General features: G+C 52.4%; 2 protein-coding genes and 1 long non-coding RNA gene across 3 annotated transcripts in view; 2 read left to right on the top strand and 1 right to left on the bottom strand.

Moving 5' to 3' along the window:
- The window catches only part of SLC25A25 (solute carrier family 25 member 25), a 35,353-nt gene extending 32,948 nt beyond the window's left edge, over window positions 1-2,405 (bottom strand). Inside the window, exon 1 of the mRNA XM_030293042.1 lies at window positions 2,074-2,405. Within this exon, the coding sequence (XP_030148902.1) occupies window positions 2,074-2,328 (255 nt within the window). The 5' untranslated portion in view covers window positions 2,329-2,405. The remainder of the gene's footprint in view (window positions 1-2,073) is intronic.
- Window positions 2,406-3,503: 1,098 nt separating this feature from the next.
- NAIF1 (nuclear apoptosis inducing factor 1) lies at window positions 3,504-8,265 on the top strand. The gene is made up of 3 exons (XM_030293046.1): window positions 3,504-4,040; window positions 5,727-7,442; window positions 7,526-8,265. Exons 1-2 carry the CDS (start codon window positions 3,530-3,532, stop codon window positions 6,197-6,199), a joined length of 984 nt encoding a protein of 327 aa, XP_030148906.1. The 5' UTR covers window positions 3,504-3,529; the 3' UTR covers window positions 6,200-7,442; window positions 7,526-8,265.
- A 7,428-nt stretch (window positions 8,266-15,693) lies between these two features.
- LOC115499928 lies at window positions 15,694-16,947 on the top strand. The gene is made up of 3 exons (XR_003964322.1): window positions 15,694-15,780; window positions 16,126-16,344; window positions 16,910-16,947. It is a non-coding gene; the product is annotated as an uncharacterized LOC115499928 (long non-coding RNA).
- Window positions 16,948-17,952: the final 1,005 nt, after the last annotated feature.

Here is a 17,952-nt window from a genome sequence, read left to right as displayed (position 1 = left end):
CCAAAATTTGATATGGTGTTTTCCAATGCCCCGTTTCAGACAGAAGGGCTCCCAAATTCTCTTTTGGTTTTGCTAGTTCTGCAAAACTGCAACACCGCTTTTTCTGTATGTAGCATTAGCTGATAGAATTTCGACAGGAAGTGGTATGGGGGGGGGGGTTCACGAGGGAGTATGTCTTCCTGTGGCCCACTTATTTACAAAAAAAGGAGGTTCTCTAATACTTCAACCATTTGCCACAGGATTAACTTGGATGTAAGTGGCTCTTGGATGTAAGCGGTAACTTGGATGTAAATTGGTTCATTCTGTGTCTCTCAAGCTGAAAGAGTTGTAGAAATAGAGTTCACACTAAATCTACACACCAAAAGAGTAATAAGGAATTGTTCCATGTCACAGAACTGAGATAAGCCAGAGTCCAAGATTTTAGAGCCAATGTGACCCCAAGGGGCAAAGCTCCCTTTGGTAAATTGAAAAAGTTTTCTTTTAACACCTGAAAGAAAAATGGTCACTTTCTCCTTATATGCCCTTACAAATTTACTACCAAAAAAAAAAAAAAAAAAAGATGAGCATCAATATCAGATGTATCATGAATTACAGTTGTGGCACAAAGCATGGCATAAAAATATTGAGTAACTCCTGCAGCCAGATGCCCTCGATGTGCCTGGCAACATATGTCAGGTGGGTAGGTCCACGAAAGCAGAAAGGTTCACAGAGGCTCACACTTCACTGAGCCCAGACCCTCTGAGTTTAGCCATCCTGTCTTTCCAAGTGACTTATTCATCAGATATGTATGGGAAAATATCTAGCTCACAATGCCATTTTGTGTAAAACTCAGAAGAAGAAAAAAAACTTAAACTGGTCTCTAAGCCTCTTGGACTTACCCTCTTGCACATTGTTACTTTTGGTCTTCCTAGGCTGATCCTAAGTGGGTTAAATACCTTAGATGTTGATCCAATATACTGTGGGCAGGAGTTAAAAACACCTTACAGATACCCACCCAACCAACAAATGGATTTAATTCACTGGTGTATTATCAGACTTTTTTTTTTCATACTTGGCGATGAGAGATTCTCCAATTGTTTTACGTGCAAATGGTCCAAACAAACTAAACTCACAAGAGAAACAGGTTACTAGGTAAAGCACTCGGAAGTTCTAGTCCAGGCTGGAAATCAGGTTAAGCCACACTGAATCAAACACTTGGGAAGAGCGCCTGAGACTACCAAGTCAGGCCGGGCCGGGAAAACACCATGAGAGACAGAAGGGGAAGGGACAGCCTCTGCTTGAGGTTCTTATAAAGAAAGGACAGCACTTTTCCTTATGGCCCCCCATCCATCTTCTGTCCCCCCATCCTCCTTGGCCAAAGCCCACTCCAGAAGAGGAATAACAACATCCTAGGTTTGCAACACTTTCACTTTTAGGAAGACTTTCCCCCCAGATTCTTTCACTCTAGATCACTATCCCATCTTCTGGAAAAGCACGTCAATGGGGAATGAGCCTAAACGATGAGAACTGTCAGTCTTCACCCACATCCTCACAGAGCTGCCTCAAACCCCAGTTCCCATTTTTTCTAACTCCCACATGCTTCTGAGAGGAACCAGATCAGGGCCCACGGCTGGCATGGAAACGAGAAGGGAAGGGAGGGGTGCCGCTGGAGGATGGATGAAATAGTCCATGGGGGGTAGGGGAGAGCATCAAGCTTAGCTTGGAAGGTCAGTGGGTGACAAAAGGCGACTCCCGAGACTTGGCCTTCTACTCTGGGGAAAGCCTAAGCAAAAAGGGCTATTGCCCACCAGACAGCCCCAGACGGTGCCCACCTGTGCCCACGGAGAGCCTTTCCCCCTGGCCCTAGCACCCACAGAGGTCAAGAAGCAGCTCCACTCCCACCAAGGCACAAATTGGGTGTTCTACCCAGCCCAACAGGCGGTCCACCAGACCTGCCACGCTCCCAGGGGCTGCTCAAGAAGCCGGGCTATTCAGACCTGTCACCAAGCAGCCCAGACCTGTCACCCCGAGCCCCCGGAGCTGCGGCGCGAAGAAGCCCCCTCCCAGACCGCGCGGACTGTGCGCGCCGCCTACCCGAAGCTCGCCCTCGGTGCGGTGCAGTCCCAGGCGCCGCAGTCCCACGGCCAAGTCGTTGACACACAGGCCGCCGTCACGGTTGACGTCGAGGGTCTGGAAGAGGCTCCACAGGCGCAGCCGGTGGTCCGGGCCCCCGCAGACGGCGCCGCCGCACGGGTCCACGGACGCCGGCGACGAGGCGGACGACGAGGCGGCGGTGGCGGCGTCCGGCGGCGGGGAAGCCACGCAGCGGCACAACACACTGCTCACCATCGGGCGCGAGACAGGGGCGCCGGGCGCGAGGCGGGGGCGGCTGGCCGGCGGGGAGAACGCGGAAGACACGCTGGAGTCCCCAGACCGCGAGCGCGGGATGGAAGAAGCCGGCAAGGGGGCGGGAGGGGCCGCTTCCGGGAGCCCCGCCCCGCCGCGCGCCGCCTTGTTGGCCACGCCCCCAGGCGCGCCGTGGGCCAGTCACAGGCCCCGACGGCCACCTGGGCGGGGCGGAGCCTCCCCGAGGACCGCGCACGCCGCGGGCACTGCGCGGATCAATGGAGAAGGCGGGGCGATCCCTGCTCAGCCTGCGGCCGATTCAAATTGAAAGAGGTGGGGATTGGCTGAACTGGGCCAGAGAGAGGAAGTCACGCCGTGATAGGCAGAAGTTATGTGACTACCAGGCGGAAGGCCCCGTGTCCAATTTCCATTGAGAAACGCTGTTTAGGCTGAGGAATCGTAAGGCTGGGAGGAGCGGTCATGTACGGAGATATCGTAGTCTCGGGTGGGAAGTAGGATTTGTGTGAAGAGCACTTGTGAGCTGAGGCTGCAAGGCAGAGTTGGCCCCCGTGAGTAGAATTAAAAATTAATTGGCCAGTGGCTCAAGGCCAAAAGCACTAGGTATCCTCAGGAGGCCGGGTTTCGGTAATCGAACTCCCTAAACCACCAATAAAATAGCTTAATTTAACGGCGTTTAATAGTCGTAATGCTGACGATTGAAGGACAGAACGATTTTCCAATGGAAGTGAATAAAGGCAGGTGGGCGGAGCGCTCTGTAGCGACAGACCAATGATCAGGCCAATTCCAGCAAATAGGCGTGTCCTTTAGCTGAGCGACAGATCACAAGAACCAGTGATCGACGTGATGCCTGAGCCGCGGCCAACCAGGAGGGCACGTTCCCCGGGAGAAGGTCTGGGAGGCGGGAAAAGGGGAAGTGGGCGGATCTCCGCACGCCCCGGCGGAAGAGGCAGATTCAGGAAGCCATTACGCAGCTGGCTGGCAGCGGCCGGGCCGGTCGGGGCTGGGCCCTACGCACTTTGCGTAGCGAGGGGGGTTACCAAAGGCCTGGTGCTTGGCCTTGGGCAAGCCCGGCCTATCCCCTGTAGGGGGGTGGGTGAGAGGCGAGGTTGAGGAAGAAGAGAAGGGGAATTGGGGCGGCTGGGGGGATTATAATTTCTTTAAAAAGGGAGGGTGGGGAGAGGCCATGGCCGTCCCAGCCAAGAAGAGGAAGATGAACTTCTCTGAGCGAGAGGTGGAAATCATCGTAGAGGAGCTGGAACTGAAGAAGCACCTGCTGGTGAACCACTTCAACGCCGGGGTCCCTCTGGCTGCCAAGAGTGCGGCCTGGCACGGCATCTTAAGACGGGTCAACGCGGTGGCCACCTGCCGCAGGGAGCTGCCTGAGGTCAAGAAGAAGTGGTCTGACCTCAAGACCGAGGTCCGTCGCAAGGTTGCCCAGGTCCGGGCAGCGGTGGAGGGTGGCGAGGCCCCAGGGCCCACTGAGGAGGATGGAGCCGGTGGGCCTGGGACAGGTGGTGGCAGTGGCGGCGGTGGCCCAGCTGTAGCCCCCGTCCTGCTCACCCCCATGCAACAGCGCATCTGCAACCTGCTGGGCGAGGCTACCATCATCAGCTTGCCCAGTACCACAGAGATCCACCCCGTGGCCCTTGGACCCACAGCCACTGCAGCCGCAGCCACGGTCACCCTGACACAGAGTGAGTGACCTCTCCCGCCCAGTCCGTCGTGCATAAATGGGAAGGGCCAGCCAGAGCTGGGGCAGCCCGGGGAAGGTTGGCTGCCAAGGGTCAAAGGTCAGATGGGAGTCTTGGAAGACCACCCGGCCTTCCAAGAGCTCCGCAGACAGAAGTGATCTCACTCTCTTTGGGACTTCCTCAGCACACAGTCTGGACTTCGGATGGGCTGGATTGCTCTCAACTGTTTTGCCATCATTCGTGTCCATGACTGACTGAACTCTGTGGTCCTTGAAGACAGAGACCATGTCTGTATCCCCACGGGACTTATCACAGGGCCTGGCACATGGTAGGCAGTCAGGACATATTTGTCGAATGGACAGATAGATGGGAATAATAATACCCAAGTAAGGCATCGATTCTGGACAAAGACGTTCTGGGTTTTCAGTGCGCCAAACGTTCATCAGGCATTGCTCAGAGACCTCATGGTTCCTAGCGTTAATCTGTTCGTTCACTCCTCAAACACCAGCACTTACTCCATTCAAACATTGTGCTTGGCACCGGGATTTGGATTCCCAAGGTGTTTAAAATATAGGCCAGCTATATTCTAGTAGGACAGATAAGACACACATGAATAACCGTAGTGTCAGTCAGGAGAACCTAAGGACTCAGAAGGAAGGGGCTTCCTGATCGGGGTGGGGACCCAGAGCTGATGTTGGCACTGAAGGATAGAGAAAATTGACCTTTCCCACAGGCGTGGAGGCCCAAACAGCCCACCCAGAATTCCTTCAAAGGTTCTCAGCTATGAATGACGATGGTTTGGTTGGATTTTTCAGTTCAGATAAGGGTTTGTACCAGTGACCGTGAACTGCTTGTTTGTGCTGGGCTATTGGCCTGTATCAGTCAGTGATTCTCAGTGGGGCTCTGGGGAATTGGGTGTGTGTGTGAGTGCCATCCCCCCCTGCGGCCATATTTTCTAAGGATAGCAAGGTGGGAAAGAGGATCGAACGCTCGTCTAAAGCAGTTGCTCCTCTAGAACAGGACGGACCTCTAGGTATTCCTTTGGCCAAGGAGACAGGAGGCATTTATTGGGCACTTCAGCAACTGCTTGGCCATAAAAGAAGGAGGGAGAGAAGGCGAGTGTGGCTGCAAACGCTTCAAGCAGAGTCCCACCCAAGATGGCTGCTGAGTGCTGGCACTGGAGAGCATGTGGCCCTGCCTTTATCGGCTGGAAGCATCCCGGTGCGGTGGTTCTGAGCAAGTTGGACTCCGGTGTTAGGGAGACCTGGGCTTGCTTCCTGGGCCTGTTGAGTGAACTGCGTAACCTTGGGCGAGTACTCCACGTTTTTAAGTCTGTTTCCCCATCTCCAAAACGGAACACGACAGTGCCTGCCTCTCTGTGTCATTCTGAGGATTCGTCGAGCTAACGCGTGCAAAGGGCTTAGCACGGTGCCTGGCACGTAGTAGGCGCTCTGTGCACCAGCATTGTTATCAGCATCTTTGCTTTTGCCTGATCTGGGACTGGTCCTGTGGTTACCAAGTAGATTCTAAACGCTTTAGATTCTAGATTTATGCAAGAAGAGCTCTAAAGCCAAAGGACCTGAATTCTCCCAGAATAGGGCTTAACGGCCTCCTCCCTGCCCTGTGTGGCCAGCGTCATTCTTTCCAGCAGGTGACCTGCCACTGCCTTTGCTCTCTCTTCCCCCACAGTCCCCACGGAGACCACCTATCACACGCTGGAGGAGGGAGTGGTGGAGTACTGTACCGCTGAGGCGCCCCCACCCCTGCCCGCCGAGGCCCCCGTGGAGATGATGGCTCAGCACGCTGATACCTCGGTCAAACCCCAGGCGCTCAAGAGCCGCATCGCCCTCAACTCCGCCAAGCTGATCCAGGAGCAGCGAGTTACCAATCTGCACGTGAAGGAGATCGCCCAGCACCTGGAGCAGCAGAACGACCTACTGCAGATGATCCGCCGCTCCCAGGAGGTCCAGGCCTGCGCCCAGGAGCGCCAGGCCCAGGCCATGGAGGGCACCCAGGCAGCGCTGAGTGTCCTCATCCAGGTCCTCCGGCCCATGATCAGAGATTTCCGCCGCTACCTGCAGAGCAACACGCCCAACCCCACTCCCGCCTCTGACCCTGGGCAGGTGGCCCAGAACGGGCAGCCCGACAGCATCATCCAATGAGGACGGGGGTGGCGCCAGCCTTCTGCTCTGTTTGGATGACGTCACTGTGGTCTTGTACGTGGGTTCTGTGACTGGCCACGTGGACAGCTCTCTCTTTGATAGACTGTTAGGGGTCCGCGGTTTCGGAGGAGTGAGGGAGACCGAGAAGAACTTGTTGGGCTCCTGGGGCCCGCACTCTCTTACCCTCACCACTTGAGCTGCCTGGCTGACAGCCTGAAGATTGGTTAGGTGGGCGGTGGGCGCTGGTGAGGCTCCGCACCTTGTCACGAGCCAGGGCTTGGGACACGACCCAGACCCTGTCTAGGACAACTGTAAGGGAGGTTCTCACTGAGGGCCGTCTCCCAGCTGGGGTCTGTGCTGAAATTCTCCCCCCTCCCCCCACCCCCCCCAACCCAACCCAGTGTCATCGTTTCGAATAAGATGTCAGTGGTGCTGGCAGTGACACAATACCTTCTTCCTCCCTAGGGAGGCAGAGTGACTAGGCCTGAAGAGGAAACTCCACCCTTTTCTCCTTTGCACTGTGCCTCAGTTCTCAGGGGATTCTAGTCAATCTGTGCTCTCCCCACCCCCCACCCCAGCCCGGGCCTGACAGGGGCCCCCTTGGTATATACCCTGAGCTGCCTCTGCATTACACCCAGGATGGGGCCCGCTGGGCTCAGGGATGCTGGGTGCGGTGGGGACAGCTTGGCCACCGTCTTGTCCTCCACTGCATCCCTGGGCAGCCCTTTAGTGGTTTGTCCTGACAGCTCTTGACTCAGGTCGGGCATCAGGCTTTAGGTGCTGTAAATCGAGAGAAAACAGACCGGCGTGGAAACGTGTTGTTCCCCCCCCCCCTCCCCCCACCCGCCCCTGCAGTGAATCTGAGGTGACCGGTTGGCTTCTTCCAGAAGGCTTGCTTCAAGCCAGTTGTCTTTATTCTGTACCACGGACCCCTTCTGGGAAAGGGGGGGGGGGGGGGGGGGGGGCAGCTCTGGCCACACCCTTCCTCCTTTCCTCTCTACTGACTCCACGATTCCGAAACTCATTGTGGGAAAAAGCCTCCTCAGCATCACGCCCCGGACTCCCTGTCCCCATTATTCAGCGCCTCGTGTTCCTGCGGGACTCCCACTGCCTGGCTGGGCGAATCTGAAGGCCTGATTGGCCCCGAGTGTCTGAGGTGGGAGAGCCAGAGCTGACCTAAGACGCGGGACCTTTGACTTCTGTGCTCGGGGAAGAGCAGACCGACCTCGGAGTGCGGAAGGAGGTAGTGTTCCCTGTTCCGTCTTGACGCTCTGTCACCTTCTGTAGGGAGTTTACCCAGATGGCATTTGTCTGTTTCATTTTCAGAATCGCCATCGATCACCGAGACGCTCGCATCTCCCCAGATCATTCCCCGGGATTGCCATTTTGCTGCCGGTGCCTTGGCCACGCGTGACCAACGGTTGCAACTCGAGGCTCCGGATCTCAGCTAAACCATGGAGGTGCTGCGCTTCTGGGCACGTACGTTTGGAATTGCTTGCTCTGCGGTTGCAATCACCGGAAGATGCTCCCAGAGATGGTCGGGAGGTGACCGCAGTACAGTACGGTCCGCCCCCCCCTGTGGAGCACGGGTGCAGCGTCGGCTACAGAGCAGTGGAGAGGAATCAGGCTGGTGAGGGGGTGAGTGGCGGAAAGAAAGCTCCGCGGGCTGGAAAGCAGCAGCCCCTGGCAGCCCGGGCACGCTCCCTCCATGGAGCCCGACAGCCCTGGCCGGGAAGCTGTGGAGACTTCCTGAGGACTTGCCGCTTGGTTTGGTTTTTCTCTGGGGTTGGCAACCTGAGCCAGTATTGGATCTGTTCCAATTGGGTATAAGGAGGAATCCTGGATCACTTAAACTGACTGCTTCTTTCCAGGTCATAATTTTAAATTAAAAAAATGTATCACTTTTTTTTTTTTTTTTTTTTTTTACACATATCCGTGTCTTTATTGGTTATAGGTGAAAGAGATATGGGCTGGCAGAGAGCAGGGGCTGGCACAGTATGGCCCAGAGGTCATATCTGGCCCACCACCTGTCTTTGTAAATAAAGTTTTATTGGACACAGCCACAACTCTTCATTTACTTAATGTCTGTGGCAGATTTTGTGCTACGATAGCAGAGCTGAGCAGTTGTGACAGAGACATCTGGCCCACAAAGCCAAAAGTATTTACTCTCCTTTATGGAAAAGTCTGCCTATCCTTGGTTTAGGGCAATGTTTCAGACTCTGGATGAGAATTACTTGGGTAAACATATCCCAAACCTGACCCCCACGTAAAACCTAAAAGAGACTCCTGGAAGGAGAGCTCTAAGAATCTGCTTTGTAAACAAGCTCTCTGGGTGATTCTGGTATTTCCTGAAGGTTACAGATGAACTTTGCTAGAAGACTTAATCTCAGCTGGAATCACAGATCATGGAATCATGGAGCACGCTTCAGTGAGGGTGGTTCTCAGGAGTTGCTGCTGACAGTTGAGAAGTCCTGCCTAGCACATATTCTCACTTAAGAGTGGCCTTAATTCTGGAGGGAGCCCAGCCTTCTTGGATGTAGTTATCAGTCTCTCCCGTAGTTAGTAATAATAAAAACAGAATTAACCAAGCCCCTGCTCTGTCTAGGCATTACCTCATTGGCTCCTTGCAATAGCCCCACGAATTAGGTAATAATACTGTTCTCAGTTCGCAGATGAGGACACTGAGGATCAGAGAGGTTAAGCCATTTGCTTAAAATCACACAGCTACCTGATTCTCTGGGGTGGCCTATGCTCTTAACTCTTGTTCTTTTTTTTTTTTTTTTTTTTTTTTCAACGTTTATTTATTTTTGGGACAGCGAGAGACAGAGCATGAACGGGGGAGGGGCAGAGAGAGAGGGAGACACAGAGTCGGAAACAGGCTCCAGGCTCTGAGCCATCAGCCCAGAGCCCGACGCGGGGCTCGAACTCACGGACCGCGAGATCGTGACCTGGCTGAAGTCGGACGCTTAACCGACTGCGCCACCCAGGCGCCCCCTTTTTTTTTTTTTTTTTTTAATTTTTTTTTTCAACGTTTATTTATTTTTGGGACAGAGAGAGACAGAACATAAACGGGGGAGGGGCAGAGAGAGAGGGAGACACAGAATCAGAAACAGGCTCCAGGCTCTGAGCCATTAGCCCAGAGCCCGACGCAGGGCTCGAACTCACGGACCGCGAGATCATGACCTGGCTGAAGTCGGACGCTTAACCGACTGCGCCACCCAGGCGCCCCGTCTTAACTCTTGTTCTTAACCATGCTAATCTTGCTGCCAGTCAGATGTGAAATCACCTAGAGACCATTTGAGCCTAACCTTGAGAAGTCTCTAGGTCAAATGAGGAGGCCTAGGAGGCACGATGTGCTAAATTGTTCTTGGCACTTGAAAGAGAAACACAGTGACCTCTCTAATTCTCTGCAGGCTTTGGACGTTCATATTAAGAGGGAAAGGGGTGGTTTAACAGAATTAAACCCACCTCGGGGCGCCTGGGTGGCGCAGTCGGTTAAGCGTCCGACTTCAGCCAGGTCACGATCTCGCGGTCCGGGAGTTCGAGCCCCGCGTCAGGCTCTGGGCTGATGGCTCAGAGCCTGGAGCCTGTTTCCGATTCTGTGTCTCCCTCTCTCTCTGCCCCTCCCCCGTTCATGCTCTGTCTCTCTCTGTCCCAAAAATAAATAAACGTTGAAAAAAAAAAAAAAAGAATTAAACCCACCTCACCTTGATGCTGCTACTGGAGAACTGTCACTTACATCGGGGGTGACTGTTTTGGAGTCCTTCCTGAAATGTGGGAGATCATCCAACCCACTGAAACTTACTGGTTCAAGGGGTGGAGACCTTTTGCGTTTTAAACCATTTTGATGGCAATCTTTCAGAAAGGTGTCCTTTGTGAACTGTAGTTTGCCCAGCAGGACCAAGGGGCCAGAAAAAAGCCCCTGGGCTCAGGCAGGTTTGGGCTTGAGCTGGGTTCCACTATTTACTCACTGTGTCTCTTAACTTTGCCGGACCTCAGTTTTCTCAGTTCTAAAGCGGGGATGATGAATTACAGTCCCCACGTGCTGGGGCTATTATGCAGTGTTATTCAATGGAAATGGCTACTATTTATTTTCTGTTGAAATTTTTAAGTTTATTTCTTTATTTACTTATTTTTGAGAGAGCTAGCATAAGCGGGGGAAGGGCAGAGAGAGAGGGGGACACAGAATCCCAAGCAGGCTCCCCGCTGTCAGCACCGTGAGATCATGACCTGAACTGAAATCAAGAGTTGGACACTTAACCGACTGAGCCACCAGGTGCCCCAAATAGCTACTGTTTATTGAGCACTTACCATGTGCAGACACTGTCCTAAGCACTGTAAGTATTAACCCATCTCATGAGATCAGGTACATAACACTTAGCGTGTGCCTAGGACGTGACGTGTGCTCAATAAATACTGGCTGCTGTCATCATTATTGCAGTGACTCGATACTCCAAAGGGGTAGCTAGTGAGTCTTGAGATCACAATGGGAGCTTTGTCAAAAGTGGTTTGGGCGTAAAACAACAAGCATTTATTTGTTTGTGATTTTGCAATATGAGCAGGGCTCAGAGGGAACAGCTTGTCTCTCTCAGTGTCTGCCGGGGCACCCTCCACTTCCAAGAGAGCTCACGCACATGTCTCACAAGTTGATGATGGACGTGGGCCGGGAACTCCATCCTCTCCATGGGCTTCTCCACGTGGCTGCTTGGGCTCCCTCACAGCATGGTGGCTGGGGTTCCAAAAAGGAGAACCGGAAGCTGCCTCTCCTCTGAAAGATTAGGTTTCCATCTGGCACAGCAACACGTCACTTTTTCTCTTGGTCATGCAGTCACCTGGTAGCCCAGATTCAAGGGGATGAAGGACGAGACTCCGCCTCTTGATGGAGCTGTGGCTCTCGCAGACGGGGAGGGGAGGAACGGATGGAGGCCATCTCTGGAATCAAGCTAACTTGCTGCTTTTATTATAAATGGGGGTCAGGACTCCTGACCCATGAAAGACAGCCTCTCCTCCACATTCCAGCATTCGACCAGTCAGGAGGGAAGGGAGCTCCCCAGATTTTGAAAGAGACCCTATTGAACCTATTTTCAATTTCCTGTAGCTTTGAGCCAAGAGGTTAGAAGCAAAAACCCTTGGCAGGTGGCAGTGCGGCGGGGCGGGGGTGGGGAGGGTGTACTTTGGCTCCTTCTACTGTGGAAGTCTTTGCACACTAGAAAGGGGCCCATCTGTGCAGACCTGCTCGGAGATCTCCCTGAAAAAGACTTCCTGACCCCTGGGGAAATTCCAGACAATTGGTCAGGGCTGGAGAGAGTGGCAAGGTGCTTGCGGAGAGGAACAGGCAGAGACAAACCCACTCTTTCAATTAGAGAAGATGAGGGGAGCCTGGGTGGCTCAGTCGGTTAGGCACCCGACTTCAGTTAAGGTCATATCTCACAGCTCTGGGTTTGAGCCCCGAATCCGGCTCTCTGCTGTCAGCACAGAGCCCGCTTTGCATCCTCTGTCCCCTTCTCTCTCTGCCTCTCCCCCCACCTCTCTGTCTGAATGAATGAATGAATGAATGAATGAATGAATGAATAAATAAATAAATAGGAGAAGATGAGCTGAAGTTGTCATGGCTGGAATGTGTTGGTTCTCTGTCAACTCTGGGCCATCAACCTTCTGTGCCCCACCTCTTCCTTGGCCAACTCCTGGGTGGCCCTTGGGGCTCAGCCTGGATATCACTTCCTGGGTAGGCTCCCCCACTGCTGTGCACCCCCATGGCTCCCCACACCATTCTCCCTAACTCTAGTCCACATGGACTCTCTTGTTTTCCAACGGTCCCCTCACTGGGAGCCACTCGGTTTCAGCAGCCTTGTCCACTTTGTTCCTGGCTTAGCCCAGCTCTGAGAATGGCACCCTTACGCCCCAGCTGCCCGAGCTAGAAGCCCAGGTGACATCCTTGTTTCCTCCCGTGGCCTCGCCCCTCACATCCTCCAGATGTTAAGGCTGCTTCTAACCCTCAAATCTATCCACCTGTCTCTCTCTCACCTGGGTTACCCACAGCAGCCTCCCTGCTTCCACACCCTTCCAGAGTCTTCAGAAGTAAATCAAACCAGGCCACTCCCTGTTCTATTCTTTCAAGGACTTCCCTTAACTCTCAGGCTGAAGTATAAGCTCCTGCATGTGACCTACAGGGGCCTTTCATGGTCTGATCCTGCCTCCCATCTTGTACTTCATTCCAGCCACCGTGAAAGTTTACTTCCTTATTGTGAGAAGTAAGCGATTCATTGTTAGAAATACCAAAGAAAAGTTGTGCTGTCTGGTTAACAATAGGATTACAACATATTGGAAATATGTACGAACCCCTCCCCGCTGCACAATGGAATCCCCAACCCTCAGATGCTTTACTTCCTGGTTCTTCCCCTTTCCACTTTGGGGGCTTATGTTTCATGGGCTTTGCAATAAGTGTGCGCCAAAGGACTTCAGCTCTTCCTGTGTCACCTCAAGGAATGTACATTTGTTCCAGTCAGATTGCTTTTTGCCTTACACGGGCATAGACGACACCCAGGTAAGGCTGTGACCTCTGCAGTACTCAGCCAATGAGGAACCAGGGGAGGGACTTGCCTCTGTAGTACTCAGCCAATGAGGAACCAGGGGAGGGACTTCATGCTAGGAGATAAATTGTCTGCTGTTGCCTCCTGGAGTGTCTGTCCATCAGACACCAGCTCTTGCGAGAACGCTGATTAAAGCTTCACTTCACTGTGCTCCGAGTCTCCGCGTCCCTCCTTTGATTGGGTCAGCGGGCTTATTTCTCACATTTGTCCATTGATTGTATCTCAATAAAACCGGAAGGAAAAATAAAGTTTACTTCCTTAAAAATGTCAGGCTCTTTCTACCCTCCAGACCTTTACCTTTGCTATTCCTCTTAATCAGAACAACTTTCTTCCTCATCACTTTCCTAATTTCTATTCATCCTTCACATCCGGCTTGGGTGTCACTTCCTCCAGGGAGTCTTCTTGAGTCACACCCTGTGCTTTCTTTCTCACCTATTTTTCGCATTGTAGTGCAATAGTATGTTTAAATGTCTGGGCCCTGCTGTAGAAGGATTTCTCAACCTCAACATGGTTTTTTTGTTTTGTTTTGTTGTTTTTTGTTGTTTTTTTATTTTTTATTTTTGAGCGAGAGGAAGGGTACAAGTGATGGAGAGAAGAGAGGGAGAGAATCCCACGAGGGGCAGAGAAGAGAGAGAGAAGCAGGGCTCACCCGAAGCAGGGCTCATGCTCACCCTTTGAAGGGCTCATGTTTACCCAAAGCGGGGCATGAGTTCACCCGAAGTGGGACTCGAACTCTCAAACCAAGAGATTGTGACCTGAGCCGAAATCAGATGCTTCACTACTGAGCCACCCAGGTGCCCAGCATGATTGTTTTCTTGGACTGGATCATTCCTCAGTCCAAGGAATATAGGGGGCAGCCTATGTGCTGTAGGCTGTTTAGTGGGATCCTGACCTGTGCACACTAGATGCCGGTAGCACATCCCATCCGGTGGTGACAGTCAGAACTGTGTCCAGACATTGCTAAATTGCCCCCCACCCTGTGCAAAATCTCCCTCCAGTTAAGAACAACTGCCCTATGGCAACAGCATCAGTTTTTTTTTAAGTTTATTTGTTTATTTTGAGTGAGAGAGATAGAGAGAGACATGGGAGGGCAGAGAGAGGAGAGAAAGAGAATCCCAAGCAGGCTTCACACCATCAGCAGAGAGCTTGATTGAGGGGCTCAAACTCACGACCCATGAGATCATGACCTGAGCCGAAACCAAGAGTCAGAACATCACTCTTCTTCATAGCTACTTTTCAAGCACGTGGGGCAGCTCACCAACAGGTATTTGACAGACTTTTTATTGCAAGCGTCAAGTGAATTGAACAGTGGCAGCATTTCCCATGAGATGTTTTGCATTTGACGGATAAAGAGACTAAAGCAAGACTCACCTGATGGCATGCAATTTGTAAGTGGTGGAGTTGGGAGTCCACCCCAGGTGTGCCTGGCTACACAGCCTCCTCTTTGTGAGTCAATCTCCCGTGAGCATGTGAGCGTGAATCAGCCTTCTGGAGCTGTGGCTTGGACCCCGGTCTTGTGACAGGTGCATCAGGAGCTCTGCCCTGAGAGGGCACACCCCACCTGAGTGCTGTGACCTTGGGCAGATCCCATCACACCACCTGGCTGTGGGGTTTCTCCTCCTGTGCAACCCCTGCCTGCGGGGTGGGGGGGGGGGGCAGATAATGAGAAGATTAAGTGAGGAAAACGAAGCAGATGAATCACGTGATGGCTGTGCACGGGCCGGGAGGAGCCCCAGGGCTCCACGCAGGGCATAGGAAGACATCAAGAGGCAGGAAGGGGCTCACCTAAGGACCCCTCTCAGCACGTTCTCCAAGGATTCTAATCCCAGGGTCACAAACTCAGGCCTACAACCACTCAGATAAGAGTCCTCTGGCTCAGTTAACAAGTCCCCTGCCGGCTTCCGCATCGGGTTGGCTGGATGGAGGCTGAACTCGGCCTCAGGCAGGTCTGACAGTCAGGAATGTGGGCCCATCCTGCCAGATATTTCCTTTTTACAAAAACAGCCAGAAATCTGGGCTTTCATGTGCAATCTCCCCGTTTAAACATATACTGACTACTAAATATTTGTACACTGTGTGCAAGCCAAACAAAACACACCTGTGGGCTAGAGTCAGCCCACAGAAATCAGCTTGTGAGCTCTGTACTTCACCCTTTGGGGCCAGCTTGTATCCCTTGGGAAGGGCCAGAGGAAGGCAGCTGTAGGCAGAGGTTGGTAAGCCGGAGGCCTGGGTGCCAAATTCCTGTTTCTCTCCATGCGTATGACAGGGTTGTCCATCCTAGCTGGAATGATGCCTAGGGTGAACCCCCCTCCGGGCCACCCCTCCTTTGCCCAGGCTGGGCCTGACTCACTGGGAGGATCTGGGTTGGGCTCTTTGCTTGGCTGGAAGCTGAGTCAGTCTTGACTTGTGGTAATGACATTCACATGCCACCTGCCTGTCAAGAACCAAGCGCAAATGGGGGCCGGTCATTGCAGGGGACCACCACGGAGGCTGAGGCTGGCAGAAATCGTTTCCAGGCAGGCCTCCAACCGGGTCCTGTCCAGATGGGAGGTTGGGCCAAAAGACATCCATGATCTCTGCGGGTTGTTTTTAGTGCCCGCTCAGCACCCAGGGTTCTTCTTGGTTGCGACACTCTGGTTTGGTCCTGACTACGCAACCCTCTTCCATTTGATTCCATGCAACATGAGGGAGGGATCCCAGTACGGGCTTCCGCGGTAGGACTGTGGCCCAGAATTGGTCCAGGAGAGCAATGCATCCCTCTGTCCGCAGTGATTGGTTAAGGGTGAGCACGTGACCCACCCGAACCTAGGCGAGTCTGCCCCCAGGAGGTCACCCCAAGGAGAAAGTGCACCTATTAACGAAACCAATCCGGGAAAGGCTCAGCAGAAGGTGGAACAAGATTTCAGTTGGGGTTTCGGGACTTCAATCCGGCAGTTCCTGGAACAATGATCTACCCTCCAGGATCCAGCCACAGCACCTGCAAATCTCCAGGTTTGCTTCCTCCATTTTAAGCAGGTGTCTGTCATTAGCAGCTGGGAGACCTAAGGCTCCCACCCTGTGGGTTCGCGATTCAGATTCCAGGTCCAAATCCCTTCGGAGTATCTGCCTAGAGTAGCTGTTTCTCAAGCTGTAACCCGAGGAGTTTGCGCTTTAGCTGTTAAGGCACATTGCTGAGCCCCCGTCCCGACCAACGGAAACGGATCCCAGGGTGTCGGCTGCGAGTGGGGCGGGTGAGCATGTTTTACAAGCTCCTAGGTGATCTTAAGGCTCAAGTTTGAGAGCACTGGCCGACCTCAGCTCTACCTTTCCACTCTCCTCCCTCTCGGTCCGAACCAGGTGATCCCGCCCGTCTGGCCACAGCTGATTGGATGAAGAGACGATACCCGTCCGAACCGAGCCAATCAGTTTGCTTTCCCCCAAACACGGAACTGGGGTTTAGGAACCCACTGAGTCTTGGAGGCTGTTTAAACCTCTCTCCCCAACCCACACCAAGAAGTGGAAAAGGTAGCTCAGCAGAGGCAGGCGAAGGAGGGAACAACTGAGAAGAGGCAGGACGTAAGTGACCAAGGTTCCATAACGTTCCTCATCCCCATCTCCGCCTCGCGAGCCCCCCTTTTGCCACTGACTGCGGGACCCCTGTGTTTTTACAGACCCTTCCACTTTTTGCAGTGGGTAACTAACTCGAGTGATGTCTGTTATTTGTAACCAAGAGACCCTTACCTAAGAATCAGTTTATTTCTGAAGATCTCGGTTTCCTTATCTGTAAAATGACCAACATTTTGTGATTCAGGACACCCCCTCCCCATATGTAGCAGGTGCTCACAGAAGAGGCCCCCCCTTAAACGATTCCTTCCTTCAGATAAGGTCTTGGTAACGTGGGGTATAGGTGGCAGAGACATTTTGCTGCAACAGGGCTTCTCGAGCTCTGGTGTGCATTGAAATGACGTGGAGTCTGTCTAAAATACAGATTCCTGGACCCCACATGTGCACGCTGTGATCATTGGGTAGGTCTGGTAGGGCCCAATTATCTCTATTTTACAGGGTTTTTTTTTAGGTATAACTGACAGTAAACTCCATATGTTTAACAATTTTTAAAATTTAATTAATTTTTTTTTTTTAGTAATCTCTACATGTACCCAACTTGGGGCTCAAACTCAGGACCCCAAGATCAAGTGTTGCATGCTCTTCCCGCTGAGCCAGCCAGGCGCCCTTAACAATTTAATGAGTATGTATGTGTATCTGTAAAACCATCGCCACAATTAAGACAATGAGAACTGCCATGAAAATCTCCATCACCACCAAGTTTCTTGGTATCTCTTTATAATCCTCCCCTCTTCCCCGCTGCCTTCCCCTGCTTCCCCAAGCAACCACTGGTCTGCTTTCTGTCCCTATAGATAGTGTGCATTTTCCAGAGTTTTACCTAAATGAAATCATGCGGCCTGTACATTTCCTTTGTCTGCCTTTTTTCACTCAGCCTAAGTATTTTGAGTGTACGTGCATGTTGATGCGTTTATCAATAGCTCACTCTTTTATTGCGGAGTAGGATATGCTATAATTGATTTATCTAATCATATACTAATGGACACTTGAGTTTCCAATATTTAACTATCACAAATAAAACTGCTGTGAACCCTTCTGTACAACTCTGTAGGTACAAATGCTTTTGTTCCCTGGGGTAAATACCTAGGAGTGGAATGGGGCGCCTGGGTGGCTCAGTCGGTTAACGTCCAACTTCAGCTCGTGATCTCACGGTACGTGGGTTCCAGCCCCGCGTCGGGCTCTGTGCTGATAGCTCAGAGCCTGGAGTCTGCTTTGGATTCTGTCTCCCTCTCTCTCTCTCTCTCTCTCTCTCTGCCCCTCCCCCCGCTTGCGCTCTGTCTCTCTCACACACACAAATAATAAACATTAAAAAACTTTAAACCGAAATACCTAGGAGTGGAATGGCTGGATCCTACGGTTGGTGTATGTTTAATATTTTAAGAAACTGCCAAACTGTTTTTCAAAGTGAATGCATTATTTTACCTTTTCCCACCAACTGTGTACGACAGTTCCAGTGGCTCCCTATTCTTACCAACGTTTGGTGGGGTTTAAATTTTGACCATTCTAGTAGGTGTGAAGCGGCACCTCGCTATGGTTTGAATTTGTATTTCTCTAAGACGAATG

This window comes from Lynx canadensis, chromosome D4 (assembly GCF_007474595.2).
Source record: "Lynx canadensis isolate LIC74 chromosome D4, mLynCan4.pri.v2, whole genome shotgun sequence".
NCBI lineage: Eukaryota > Metazoa > Chordata > Mammalia > Carnivora > Felidae > Lynx > Lynx canadensis.
The sequence above is the reverse complement of the archived record's forward strand: the minus strand, read 5'-3'. Positions and strand labels throughout refer to the sequence as shown.